The sequence below is a fragment of the Miscanthus floridulus genome, chromosome 7, assembly GCF_019320115.1.
Source record: "Miscanthus floridulus cultivar M001 chromosome 7, ASM1932011v1, whole genome shotgun sequence".
NCBI lineage: Eukaryota > Viridiplantae > Streptophyta > Magnoliopsida > Poales > Poaceae > Miscanthus > Miscanthus floridulus.
The window spans coordinates 54,205,276-54,219,934 of NC_089586.1; the positions used below are offsets into that span (position 1 = coordinate 54,205,276).

General features: G+C 44.7%; 1 protein-coding gene and 1 pseudogene across 1 annotated transcript; one reads left to right on the plus strand and one right to left on the minus strand.

The window, feature by feature from the left end:
• The first annotated feature begins 1,612 nt into the window (after positions 1-1,612).
• LOC136467011 (cytochrome c-type biogenesis CcmH-like mitochondrial protein) lies at positions 1,613-10,803 on the plus strand. The gene is made up of 6 exons (XM_066465567.1): positions 1,613-1,889; positions 1,982-2,200; positions 7,463-7,705; positions 8,805-8,967; positions 10,084-10,215; positions 10,385-10,803. The coding sequence occupies exons 3-6, from the start codon at positions 7,497-7,499 to the stop codon at positions 10,568-10,570; spliced, it is 690 nt and encodes a 229-aa protein (XP_066321664.1). The 5' UTR covers positions 1,613-1,889; positions 1,982-2,200; positions 7,463-7,496; the 3' UTR covers positions 10,571-10,803.
• A 197-nt stretch (positions 10,804-11,000) lies between these two features.
• Positions 11,001-14,659, minus strand: part of LOC136465531 (galactoside 2-alpha-L-fucosyltransferase-like) — a 13,230-nt pseudogene continuing 9,571 nt past the window's right edge.

Sequence of the window (14,659 nt, forward strand, 5' to 3'; positions counted from 1 at the left end):
ATTTTATAGGAACATATATAAAAATAATAATAAAGCCAACCCTCCATCGGAGGAGAACGTGGGGGCCCGGCCTGCATCCATCAAGCGCCATGAACAGGAAGACGCGTGGAAAGAAGAAGGGCGGAGAGAAGGAACCAACCGGAGGAGCAACGGAGAGGAAGCGCGGTCGGCGCATCGTCGAGGGAGATCTGCTTGTACCTGCTCGCTGTCCTGAGTAGTGGGGAGGGAGTGGCGTGATGGCGTTGGCGTGGGCATGGATCTCTGTCTTCTTCGCGCCTTCCTGTGTCCTCTCGAGTCGTCTGCTGTTTGCTTTCCGCTTTTGGTCGGTTTGGGTTCGTCGTCGCCTCTGCCACGCTGCTGGCTGGCCGGAGGGGCCGCGCCGCCTCCGCCACGCCGCGGGCTGGCCGGAGCGTCGGCCCCACCGCCGCGACCGCGCCACGGCCTGGCTCCGCCGGGTGAGGTCGCCCCGCCAGAGGGCATGCGCAGCTGGTGCTGGGCGCCACCGGCCACAACATCTCTGCTCCATCATCCTCTCCCCCTCCTTCCATCAATCTAGGGTTTGGTGTGTTTTTTCGGGGAAGGTCACAGACACACGGGAGACGGGAGGGCTCGGCCGCTCGGGAAGTCCACGGGATGCGTGAGGGTAGGTCGGTGACGCTAAGAAAAAACTGACATCGTCAAGATGAATGGATAAAATAGACGGTAGTGTCATTTAGGGAAGAAAATTTTAATTTGATGTCAGATAAGAAAGTTTAAATTTTTAAATGCTAAATACGAAAGACTAATTTGTTTCAGTGCCAAATACATAATTCTCTACATTCATTTTGGGCTTACCAATGCAAAAGCACAGGCAAAGGACAAATTGTTTATATACATAATAATGGCTCTAAACCTCGTCAGAGAGGAAAAATACCCGATTCGGTGAGGAGAGAGAAAATAATTAATAATAATGGAAATATATATGACCCATACGTAGAGGTTTTTGGAGTACGTATAAAAGCTATCGGACCGGAGTCATAAGTCTGACTGGGGTACTACGGTGCATCATGATTCATCTTTCGTGCCCGCCCTATGAAACCGTAGGATAAACCTAGCGGATTGGATCGGATCCATGCCCTCGCCCCCTGTGTCAAGCCATGAAGGCGTTCAGGAGCACAAGAAGCTCCGCGTGGGAATCGGATCTCGTACCATATTCTGATCGAGAAATCATCGTATATATATACAGCCGGAGGACATGCATTGTGTTGGGGTCGGAGTGTCAAACGACGCGTATACGTATTGCACACGGACTAGACTACTTGGGCCTGTTTAGTTCCACCCCAAAACGCCAAATTTTTCAAGATTCCCCGTCACATTGAATCTTTGGACGCATGCATGAAGCATTAAATGTAAATAAAAAATAAAACTAATTACACAGTTTAGACGAAATTCATGAGACGAATCTTTTAAGCCTAATTAGACTATGATTGAACACTAATTGTCAAATAACAACGAAAATACTACGGTGTCGTTTTGCCAAAAAATTTGGCATCTAAACTGGGCCTCGGCGAAACCGACCTAGATAGCCAAATATAAGTCAAGTACATGACAAGCACGTGCGCAACGATTCCTCTATGCACGCCGTCAAACCAGCGACGTGGCGTCTACGCTGGCGGAGGAGCTCGTGGAAGAGATCCTCCTCCGCGTCCCTCCGGACGAGCCGGCATGCCGGTCTACGCCTCCATCGTCTGCAAGGCCTGGCGCAACATCGTCTCCGATGGCAGCTTCCTCCGCCGCTATCGCAGCCATGAAGGCCCGTTGTTGTGCTGCGCCGATGAGTCCAGCACAAGAAGGCGGTGCAGAGGATTGGAACCATCGTCGCCACTCGCTAGCATCATCAACACGTTTAGGTAAGGTTTTTTTTTTTGGCGAAAGCACCTGAATAAATGGAAAAAAAAGGAGAGGAAGCGCAGCCTTATGGACTCATGAGTTTACGTCGTAGTCTTGGGTCCATCTAGCAGTTCGGCCCAGCTTCGGCCCGATCAGCGGCGCAGCGTGGAGAAGGAACGCCGCAAGAAACCTAGCGGCACCCGGTTTCTCCCTCTCGTGCGCCGGACACTGGTAGCGGGGCGGCGGCGCGGCACGGTCGGAGGCCGCGGAAGCGGGGGCGCGCGGGGGAGCGGAGAGAGGGCGCGGACGGCGGCCGCAAGCCCGCCCCCAGGTTAGTCCCACCTCGCTTGTTTAAACCTTTAACTACTTACTTAAAATCGGTAGGATTAGTGTAGGGTTCCGGTGCTTTGAGCCCGTTCGTTCTTGTGGACGCCTTCTCGAGTTCATTGGAGTTTCGGTGGGTGATTCATGGCAGGCCGACCTTGTTAGCTAAATCTGTTTGAATCCATGGAGCTAATTATTAGCAGTTACATCAATTTGCAAAGCCAGGATGGAAAAACCTTCTGATGCCGAAAGCTGAAGTTGATAGAAGTCACGTAGGACAAAAGATGTTGTTGAACTTTCTCTCTAAAAGAAAAAAAAAAAGATGTAGTTGAATTTTGGGGGTGCATTGTGAGGAGGTTGTTCACCAAAATTTAGATGGTTTTTGGTTTCCTGGTGAGCGTCCTCTTCTCTTGTATTGTTCCGTTGTCATCAAAATTATTGGAATAACAGGTAATCTGCAGTTTTCTAAAAAATACATAAGCATCTATATCTATATAACTATAATACTAATAATATTAAAATATGGAAAATTATGTCCTCAGTTCCTCAGTCTATTGTCCCTCGCTCCTACGATTAAGAGGGCCAAAGCATCAATATCTATATATCTAATACTCTCTCCGTTTTAATTTATAAGACGTTTTGGTTTTTCTAGATACATCACAATGTATCTAGACATAGTGTATATCTAAGTGCATAGAGCTATGTGTCTAGAAAAACCAAAACGTCTTATAATTTACCAAAATTCGAATGGACAAAGTATTAAAGTATGAAAAATTATGTCCTCTGTCTGTTCCCTCTTTGGCCGGGGGATCTATAAATGCATGTTTGCGCTACCCAGGAATTTGGTGGTTTCCTTTTATGCTGAGCTTGTATGCGCTGGAGCTGGCACTGGTACATCAAGTTTCATCATGCTGTTTGGAAAAGGTTGATTTAGAATAAGGAGGATTTATATAGAAATATGATTAGGAAGGGGTGTTTATTATTTGAGTGGTGTGCTCAATATATTTCCTAGGGTTGACCTTGTCACTTCCTTACAAAGTCTCCAAGTTGTCAAACTACTTAAAAGTGATGACATGAACAAAAATAGACTTTGAGATTAATGATTGGATAGGGGATTAATTTTATTCTTGAATCACTAGTGGTTTTTTTGTGATTGAAAAATCGAAGAAATCTATGATGCCAAATGAAAAAGGACATTGGTACATGATTCCTTTGGTTACAGGAAGTGCAGTTCAGCTATTTTCCTTGAATTAATAACATCATTGCTGTTCAGTATCGAATATATCAGAATCGCCTATACTTCAGAGTATAGGATAACATTATTGCAATATAAAGTCATCTACATGTATTCTAAAAAAGAAAAAGAAAACTTTCCTATATGTAGCAACTAGAAAAACCGGCGCGGCGTTGCCGCGCCCCAGCCTGGCATTTTGGTCACCAGGATAACGTTTTCAGCTAAGCAGTAATGTGCAGGCGTTTTCGATTACATGATGATAACATCAGCTGAGCATGGTGACCAAAATGCCCAAAATTTAATTACATTATAGTTTGTGTTGTATGAAACAGCTGTTCAAGCATCTAGGCTCATTTCCAGAGCTCATTTTCACATATTGGCTTCTGAAGATTGTATCAAGGTTCTATCCCAGCAATCCTAGGACAGTCCTCAAGGTCTGTGCTATTTTATAGTTTAAAACTTTAATATGCAAAATATTTTTGGGTGAAATTTTCATATACTACTGAAGTAGTGTGCAAAATATTTTAGGGTGCAAATTTGCTGCCACAGGACGTTACTCCTTGTGCAAAATCTGTCTTCTCTTTTCTTAAACAAAAATCTGCCTTCTCTAAAAGTGGAACTTCTGTTGCGCAGCTGGGGCCCACCTATAAACCCCAAGACATATTTTTTAAAAAAACTTCTCATTGGTGATAATAGATCTTTTCTGGTTGTCAACTTCCTGGGACATTGGTCACAAATTTGATCTTCTGCAAAGCCCCAACTACAAATCTATAACATGCTTTATATGGCTACTTGACCAATGTCCAACCTAAACCGACTTATCTGTAATTGTAGAACTTAGGCTAACTTATATCAAAGTTATTAATGTTGATTCAAGATGGGAAATTATATCTTTTATAAAGGAAAATTCTCAAAATGGGATACTGTACTATACATAGGAAGCTTCAGATTGAATGTCCTTTACTTTATTGAATCACTTGTTTGAACAAAAACAATGTAAGGACCTCTAGCCAACTAAAGTAGACTTCAAAATGTTTGCTGAAGATATTCCCTAGGTGGGAGACAACAACTACAGTAGCAACTTCTAACCAAATGGTCCTCAATGCATTTGTAAGTGAACCAAACTGAGCCCCATATAATGATGAAAGATAGTTAGAATGGGTGACTATTTTCCATTTCTTGGTCATCAACCACTAAAGCCAATTCAAATGGCCATATGAGGTTGATCCTTCAGCTCTGCATTTAGATACCGCACCATGGCAGTGGCATTATCTTAATTGGCTGCAAGGTTGGCACTTTTACCCCACAGTAAAAAATCGAAGCAAGGTTGTACAGCTCAAAATTCTGGTGGTAAGGAGTCGGATAAAAAATCTAGGAGAATTTAGTAGTTAAGAGTAGGTATTAAACTCTACTAGACTTGATTTTTTTGTTCATGTTAACTGAATAATTGCAGAAGCTGTGTAAAAGAATGGTCATTTTAAAGTTTATTCTTTTTTTAGCCTGAGCTAGCTAGCATATTTTTTGGATTTTAGCTGATTGACAAGTTAAATCCACGACTTTTATGTTGGAAGATGATGAGCGTTGTATATGCAGTCTATGAAAAAAAAAGTGAACCAAACTTTGGTATTATTTTCAACACCAACTTGTCCTGAAAATTGTAGCTTTGGAAATGGTTGCATTATACCGTGTTGTGTTGCTGGTTTTGCTAACAGATGTCCTACCTGAAGAAGCTTTGTTAGTTAGAAATGGTAAAGGCTAAAGCTAGGCACTAAAACTTGTAGTGCGTGCATTGCACAAAAGCAGATTTTGGATCTAGATGCGTCCATCCTAAAATCCGACTTCGTTCTAAGGTATGCACTCAATCGTTTGGTAAGCAAGAACTGAATCAAGCAAGTTATCAGATTAATTCATAGATTTGGCACTTCAAGCACAATTTTGAATAAATAAACAGTAAGCAAGAATTCTGAATTCGAGTTTTGGAGTTAGTAGTCTTGCTACTCATGGATTATATTTATGACCAGACTATAACACTTAACTGACATAGATGGTCCCATATGTTTCAGAAAATTTGCTACACCAAAACAAGCTTATGAGCTTTAGAGAAAAGTATGGTTGGCTCTATATGCAATTATGCATCCAATGATTGAAGTCATTAAATTGTACAGAATATAGCTATGGAAACATAGCCGGATACAATATGGTTATTTGCTTGAACAATGATAAATATTATGAATGTAAAACTCTCTATTCAGAAGTATTTGTCGTCATCAAGCTTGCATCATGCTCCCTTGAATCAAAGCCACGTTTATCTGTTTCACCCAAAATTAGATATATTCAGTGAGCGCTTTACCTTGTAGGCATTTCCTCGAGCTGCTGTTGGGCGTTGTCCATTTGGTCGACTACTCCATTAGGGTGCGTATAGAGGTGCGGGAGGCTGCATTGTGCGTAGGGCGCAGCACTGGTGCCGCTGAACTTTTTCGTCATGTGCGCCTTGTGCGGCACTGGAGGGGGGTATCAGGTACGAGCAAAGGGAGGAGTAGAGGGGCAAGGTCCGCGGTTGCGGCTGGGAGCAGAGGGGGGCGTCGCTGCAAGGAGAGGAGGCAGCCACGAGGCAGTTCCCGGATGAGGGCGCGACGTTGATTCGTGTCTCAGCGTGCTCATCGCTCGCGGGCGTGGGGAAGCCATGGCGGCCGGTGGCGCTGCTGGTGCCGTCATGCTTCGTTGCCCAGGCGGTGGAGCTCGAGCGCAGAGCGCCGCGACCCAGATAGGGGCGGCGGCGGCCCGAGAGCTAGATGGTGGGTGGCGCAACAGGTGGCGACGAACGCCGGTGGGCCACAGATGACGCAGCAGGCGGAGGGCGGACGCCGGCACCTTCGCGGAGGGCGGAGGGTGCCCGCTCTTGTGGTGCGCGGTGGTGGCCGTGTCCGGCTCGCTTGCGGGGCTGCGCTCAGCTCGCCCGTGGGCTGCGCCGCCTCGCTGATGGTTGCCGCCCGTGCTGCCACTCGCTCGACGGACGAGCCCGAGAAAGTTCGCGAGGTTTCAGGTTTAGAAAGAAACGGGCAGGGACCAAATCGATCCGCAATCGAACGGACAACATCGCAAGTTTGCTGGATCGGACGGTCAGCGGGCTAACGGGCGACGTGGCCCGATGGATTCCTATATAGAGATGATCATGTTTTCAAGTGTTCCGGTTGCCTTCAACTTGCCTAAAAGTGTAGTGTGAATATTCTAAATTTTCTCAATTCTTACGATTATTTTTCTCCTTTTACAGGTTCCAAATGAATAAAAAACTCATATTGTGAGAACCTTTGTGCTTTCCAAATGCTACAAAAACAAGTTTAGATTATTACAAATCACAATGAGCGAACAGTGCTGATAACACTTTTTTACAGTTATCTATACTTATGTTCTATTATGTTTAGACCATTGATGTCCAAGAATTCGTTTGTGTACTCTGGAATATTTACAATGAGCATGAATATTGTTTAAGGCAAATGGTATGGCGCTATTGCTATATATTTTTACTAATATTGGTTACGTTGAAGATTGAGGGCCCTTCCTTTGGAACATTAGAACTGTTATTGTTTTTTGTGTTTTTTCTATAAAATGAACTGTGTGAAATTCGTGTTCGATATCTATAAAATTCATACTTTACAAAGAGTCTATGCTGCTCAGTTATTTTGGCCGTAGCCCGTAGCAACATATGCTAGTATAGGCAAAATTGAGGATCATACAAGCAAAAGGTCATCAACTAGTTTCGAACAGATATAAAGGCAAAACGACATCTGCAGCCGCCCGAGGGCTAAAGTTTTTTTTTTGAAAGGTAAAGGGCCAAAGTTGTTTAGTTTTCATATTTGAGTGACCCGATTTTTTTTTTAACAAATTTGAATGACCCGAGTTTGATGTCTTAAATTGAACCCAAGTGATAGTCGATGGTTAAAATTTAGAAAATAGACTTATAAAAGAACAAAAACTGGGCCGACCTCCACGCAGTAGCTTAGTTGGGCCTTCTTCGTTGACGTTGGACCGTTGCAGGCTGAGTGAGGCCCAAGCCGAATTCGGTCGGCCAATGTCCTCACCGCAGTCCTCCAATCCCCGCCGCACCCGCAGTCGCAGACGGCAGACCAAACCTCGGCCGCAGCGTGTGAAGGGGAGCAGTGGCTCGTCGGACGGGTGGTCGCCCGGGCGGCCAGCGGAAGGCGACACATCCTACTGTGCTCGAGCGTGCCTGCGTAGCGGCGCATCCGGAGAGGGGAGCGAGCGGTCCACAGGTGCAAGGTGAGTTGATTTCCCTCCCAATTTGTGAGCAGCTTTCAACCGAGGGTTCGATCGATTGTCCAGTTGGGGATGTCTTTCAGTGTAGGATTACATGCCTGTTGGTAATCACTAGTAGATGAAAAAGTTTGGAATTTGAAACCATTGCCTGATTTGGGATTTATACATGTCTGATTTGTGATGAATGGTGTTTTTTTCGTTGTTCACGGCGAGCGGCGGCGGCCCACTTCGTGCAGGTGCAGTAACGCTAAGGAGACGGCTGCAGCGGTGGCGTCTCGCCGCCCGCTCTCCAGTGCCCCTTGTGCCTCCCGCATTCCATCCGGCCCCCTCCCGTGGCCTCGTGCGCTCCTCTCTCGCGGCAGCTCGTCCGCTGCCTCATCGTCTCCAACTACACCCTGTGTCCGCGTTCATAGTCCTCCTTAGCTACCTGAGCGCCGCCTCTTCTCCGCTCCTCATATGCCTTTCATTCTCAGTATAAAACCCTCCCCTCGCCAGAGCCGCAAGGTGAAGTTTCTGCTTATTATAATTCACACACCCGGTTCTAAGTTTTTGGTTCGCAGTGCAAACTCCCTGTTCATAGTCTACATAATTTTGAATTCGAATAAAAAGGTCCAAACCTTTACCTTTAGTGCTCATACCTGCAATTTAAAGCTTACAATTTATTAATGAAAATTGAAGCATCTTGTGGTTGGATATGAAGGGGAAGATTTGGAGGATAACCAGTGTTAATGAAGTGAGAAGCATGCGTGCATATGCTCTTTTGTTGAGTATATTTTCTGGCGGACAACTGCATATTTGTAGTGCTTCCTCATCAAATTGATGATCATATCTTCTCTTGTGTCAGCACTTGCTTGGGTCAGCTGTAATCTGTTGAACTGTGTTAGTCATTTATAGGATAGGTGGTTAGGATGCGTTATTTGGTATTCCTGATTGCCGGTTTTGTTGACTGTTCTTTTTGAACAAGAGATGATGCAATTTGTTTCTGTGCAACTCTTGTCATGTCATAGAGCCACGTCACAAGTTATTAGTTATTACTTCACCTGTTTGCTTAATTTCTTTTCTTTCAGGTTCTATCCCTTGTTAACTGGCCGCTGTAATACAGATCAAGTACATTGAATTTTACTATGGCAGCTGAGGATGACGTCAAACAGAGGCAGATCATTGAAAATCGTGCAAGAAATATAAGCCACAATGTTCGGTGCACTGAGTGTGGTAGCCAATCTATTGAAGATTCACAAGCTGATGTTGCTATTCTGCTTAGGAAGGTACTAACTTTTTAAACTTGAGTGACTTGTTTGCAAGACTCATACTTCATAGTAACAGGGTTATTTTTTGTCATTCTCTTTCTGGATTAGTCAGATTTGCTGATACTGTTATGTGTTCCTTCCTGTGTTTTGTTGCAACTTTTCAACCATTGCTCTGAAGCAAAGTAATCTTGGATATCGAAATTTCTTTGTTTTCACGCTATTCAGTATAAGCTCAATGCAGCTGTGTTGCTTATACATCTTTTGTTTCCAAAATTATCTATTCCTTTACCTTGAATAACTGAGTTAACCTTTCTTCTTGGTGAACAAAGAACTGTTATTAACTGCACTACTTTTAGTCATTCTGTAACTTAATTTATCAGGCCTGATACTGTCGAATGTTTGCTTCTGAGATTTCAGTGCATCAACAGATGGTGACTTGTTCGACATTGGAATGTTGTAGCTATTGAATTCTTGGTTTTGTCAAATGTAATATGTTTTGGCGTAGTCATTTTTTTAAAACATTCCTTATAAATTTACTGGCTTTCAGAAGTGCCCTTAAATCTGAAAATTTCTAGAATACTGAAGAACACGACAAGCATCTCATCGCATTTTAGACAAAGGGCGTACCCAGTGCAGAGAGCTCCCGCACTGTGCGGGGTCTGGGGAAGGGTGTCAGTGGCAAGCCTTACCCTCGCCTGTGCAATGCGAGGAGACCGCGACTCGAACCCGGGACCTTCCGGTCACAGGCGGTAAGACTCTACCGCTTGCACCAGGCCCGCCCTTCGCATTTTAGACAATAGTACCAAATCTATAACAAGCAATGTCTCAAAGAATTTTGGATTCCTGATATTTGAAGCACTTGTCGACTCCTGTTTTGTAAAACACTAGTGCTTAGATTTTGAGATTCTTTTTGCAACTAAAGTTTTTTTGGCAACTAGGTTCAAACTTGAAAGTTCCTGTGCTAGTTTTACCAGATGTTATATGTGCTTCTTTTTCTTCCTCTGGTATATTTGTATATATGTATTTAAATGTACGGCAACCAGGAAAAGGGACATTCAGTAGTAATGCTAATTTGACATCATCACTTTTACTGCGATATTTTCTATCAGACAGTAACAATATTACATTTTGCAGCTCATTCGTGATGAAATAAAAGCAGGAAAGAACGATAAAGAGATCTACAAGAAACTAGAGGATGAGTATGGGGAGACAGTGCTATATGCCCCTAAATTTGATCTTCAGACTGCTGGGATATGGCTTTCACCTGTAAGGCCTAATAAGAATCTGTCATTCTGTACATGTTTCCATTTGTCTGACATAACTGTATGGCATCTGCTACTCCTCAAGAGCTAGTGACTCATCAAATCCCCTGAAATCTGCTAATCTGAATCTGAGAAGATGCATTCATTCTGCTGGTTGAGTCCATCATGTACAGGTCATTGTGGGTGGTATAGCAGCTGGCATCTGGGCTTACCAAAAGCACAGGCAAAGGACAAATGTTCACATTATGGCTCTGAACCTGGTCCGAGGGGTACCACTGACTCCAAGGGAGAAGGAGACCATGCTAGACATCCTTACACCTCCACCGCCTCCAAGGAAATGGTGGTGGCCAGGCAAATGATGTGGAATTCATGTGCTTGACCTGGTAGCGGCACACAAATGGCCAGGATGCACATTTTGGCCCACAGTTTGGATGCATATTGCATATGTGATGCTTTGATCCCGAATTTAAGTTTAACCAAACGTTACTCTGTACTCCATGGAACTAGCAGGATTTGCTGAATTATTGAAGGCATGCATTTCTAACAGATTTTTTTTGGGGGTGGGGGGATGAGAACTGTCTGGTGTTGTCTGCCCTTTCTGTGGCTTTGAGCAGGATCTGATGCCTGATGATGAGTTTGACATGATCATCACTTATTCCACTAGTCAAAACACCAGCCTTATCGCTTTTTCACTTCTACATTTTCTTATTCGAGAGTTTCTATATCTCAGGTGCCTGAATGTTTAGGCAACAATCTTGCATAACCAAAAGGACAACTTACAGGAGGCAATTCATATTTTTTTTTCTATAGCCAAACAATGATAAAATTACATGTCTGGCACCTGAAATATTGTTTTTGCTATTATAATGTATGCACCTACAGTGTTCCCCTATCTACATTGGTTTCTTGTTTCATCATCATGTGTTATTGAGGCAAATAACATGTCAGATATCTGCCATGTGGCCATTTCTGTTAGACAAATGTCACCACTGGCCGTTGCTTTCATTGACAAGCTTTATGCCGTATTTGACGTCGACGCAGCGGCTGATGTATGGCGATACCTTGTCCAGGTCCACGTCCCTCGCTGCCGAGCAGTCGTAGGTCGACGGTGCATGGAAGCACGGCTCGACGGAGACTGCCCGCCGGCATGGCGGGTCCCCCGGGTCCAGCCCCTCCCTCCAGTCGACAGCCCACATTGGCGCCCTGGGCATGACCCAGGGGCGCAGCCCGGCGAGCCCCTGCGCGACGTACCCGAACGTGGAGTAGCCGCTGGTGACGAGCACGTCGCACATGCTGAGCAGATACATCTCGCTCAGCGCCCTCATGTCGTGTGCGCTGCCGCCCCTCGTGGCTTGGCTGGTGCACGCCGCCGGCGATCCGGCCGCCGTACTCGTCCCTGATCCGGTCGTAGTACCACGAGCTCAGCGACGTCACCAGGACGGCACGCGAGGACGTGCTGTTGCCGCCCGCTGCGTCCGTCGTCTCCGGGAGGAGCTTCTCGTCGCGGAGGCACGACAGGAGCTGGTCCAGCACGGACCGTGGCGGCTGCTTCTTCTGGAACACCCTGATCTGCACGCCGACGCGCTGGCTGACGCCGGCAAGGTTGGCGTGGTAGTAGCTCTTTATGGCGTGCCACACGCGGTTTGTCGGGTGGAAGAGGTACCGTCCCAGGTGGTAGAACACGGCCTCCTTCTCCGGGAACATGGCCTCGAGCTCGCCGCTGAACGCCGGCGTGAGGAAGAGCCCCGGCACGATGTAGTTATCCGTCCACATGAATAGCCACGGCACCTCGCCGAGGAGCCGCTGGTGCGCGCCGCAGAAGAAGAGCTTGTCGTGGAACCCGTAGGCGCCGGAGAGGTGGAGGTACAGGTACGGCGGCGGCCGCGGCGTCGACCACGACACGTTCCCGTCGGTGGACACGGTGATGCCGCCGCTCTGCAACATGTTGCCGAGGCTCTCCTTTGAGCCGCCCTCGTAGCCCTGGAGTCTCCTCAGCGGGGAGTTGGAGAACCAGCCGCCGGGTCGCGGCAGCAGCCACGTCGTCCCCCGGAAAGGGCTCGCAGAAGAGCGCGTCAGCGTCCTTGCCACCGTCGACTAGGAGGACTCGCTCGGTGAGCACCGCATAGAGGAAGGCCGACGCAATGGCGAGCATTCGGTTGCCGAGGCCGCGGTAGCTGATGTAGACGAGGTAGCGGCAGCCATCTTCATCGTCGACGACGCCCTCGCCAGAGTCGAGCCGCCGGACCGCCTTCTTGTGCGCGGCCGTTCCAGGGCCGCAGTGCTTTTGGAGCGCTTCTTGCTTCCAGAGCTTGGCGATGAGATAGGGGGACGGCTTGTGCGACGAATGCTTGTGGTGGTAGACGGCGAACTCGTAGCGACTTCGGCACGACATGTAGCTGAAATTAGCGGTAAGAAGGCCGTCGAGAAAATGCTCGTCGGTGATGTTCAACGGAGGGTCCGAGCCTGATTGATCACATGTACACAAAACTTATTAGAAGTATGCAATACTCACATTATTCAATTCCTCAAAAAAAGTTACTCACTATTGAGGTAATCAAGTGATTATTTGCTACTGCCTAAATTTGGCCATCATGTTCCGATCAAGGAATTTTTTTTGTATTCTCATGGGGAGTGAAGTATGTCGGATAAATTTTGCGAACCAAAACATGTTCAGAGCAAGGCAATTCAGGAGGTGTTTGTTACGGAGACTAAAGTTTAGTCCATGTCATATCGGACGTTCAGATGCTAATTAGGAGGACTAAGTATGAGTTAATTATAAAACTAATTACACAGACGGAGACTAATTTACAAGATGAATCTATTAAGCCTAATTAATCCATCATTAGCACATGTTTACTGTAGCACCACGTTGTCAAATCATGGACTAATTAGGCTTAATAAATTCATCTCGCAAATTAGTCTCAATCTGTATAGTTAGTTTTGTAATTAGTCTATATTTAATACTTCAAATTAGTGTCAAAACATCCAATGTGACAGGGACTAAAATTTAGTAAATGGAACCAAACACCCCCTCATTCATAATAAGTTCATGTGGTTACAAAGCACAGAATTACGATTACTAATTTTACTATTAATAATAAGTGGCATTTCAACCCTCCCGAGACGTGCAAGAAAAACAGGATAAAATTAGAAACATCTCAGCATCAATTCACAGTATGTACTCTGATCATTATTGATGATAATATCCACTGAATCTACTGCTCCATTCCAAAATTTAGTTTTTTAAAGTTTACATCGTTAAACTGTGACCAAGTTATTAGAGAAATGCATCAACATATAACAAAAAATTGGTTTAGTTAAATCTATTGCAAAATATTTCTTGATAGTGTATTTATTTTCTATTATGAATGTTAATTTTTTTTGTAAATCTAATTAAAGTTAGAGAAGAATAAAACTAAAACAACCTAAATTTTGGTTCATGGGAGTTCCATATCTATGCCATAATATAAAATATAATACAAAGTAGTTTCTAAATTTGCGTACAAATTTTCCATTGGAGAAGCCCTAAAGTAGCAAATAAAGCTTGAGACAGCGCCATATTCTCTACCTAAACAGTTATGGACTGATGACTGTTTTGAAATGTGGTCATTAGCTTTACTCCGCATTTTCGCAATGAAATGCATTCATCAGCTTTTGTCAACGTTAAGACACCAAATGACCTGCCCTGCAGTATGATGATCTCTCTCCCTAGCTCTTCCATCTTTTTTAGTAAGTGCCGTCGTTCACCCTGTTCGCTTGTTGGTTTCAGTCAGCCCAAATCAGCCAGCCAACAGTGTTTTTCTCTCACAACAAATCAGCACCAGCCAACCCAAACCAGCCCAGAAACCAACCAGCGAACAGACTGATTGTCAGCATCTGTTTTGTCTTTGATATGTATCATTACATTGCCTCACCTGGTGTGACCGTCTCGCATCTAATTTTTGGTGCCATCATATCACATCATCACACAACTAACCATCCAAAAAGAGTTCAAGTCTACATTATATAGTCGAAGATGGAAGTGCTTATAAAATATAAGTATATACTGTACTATGTACATATGAACAACAGCAAAGTACGTTACTATAGCCATATTACCTCTATAATTATAAATTGTACCTCAATAGTCATATTAATTACAAACAAATAACGTGAATTGAGTGTACCTCAGCAGATTTGATTCATTGCGACGGAACCTGTCTACCCGAATGTTGACTTCTTTCATCTAGATTTTTTCTAGGATTTAACGTTATTTTTTTAGTCCGTCTTTCTCCTTTCGGAGGTGTTCATAGAAATATAATGTGCTCATAGGCGTTGAATACGTACACGTACGAGTGTCTATAAAATCATGAATAAATAACTATTTCATAAATGTGTATATGTATATATATCAATCAATAAATTAATTAAGTATATTGAAATGTATGAGTTAACTCTTTCATTCGTAA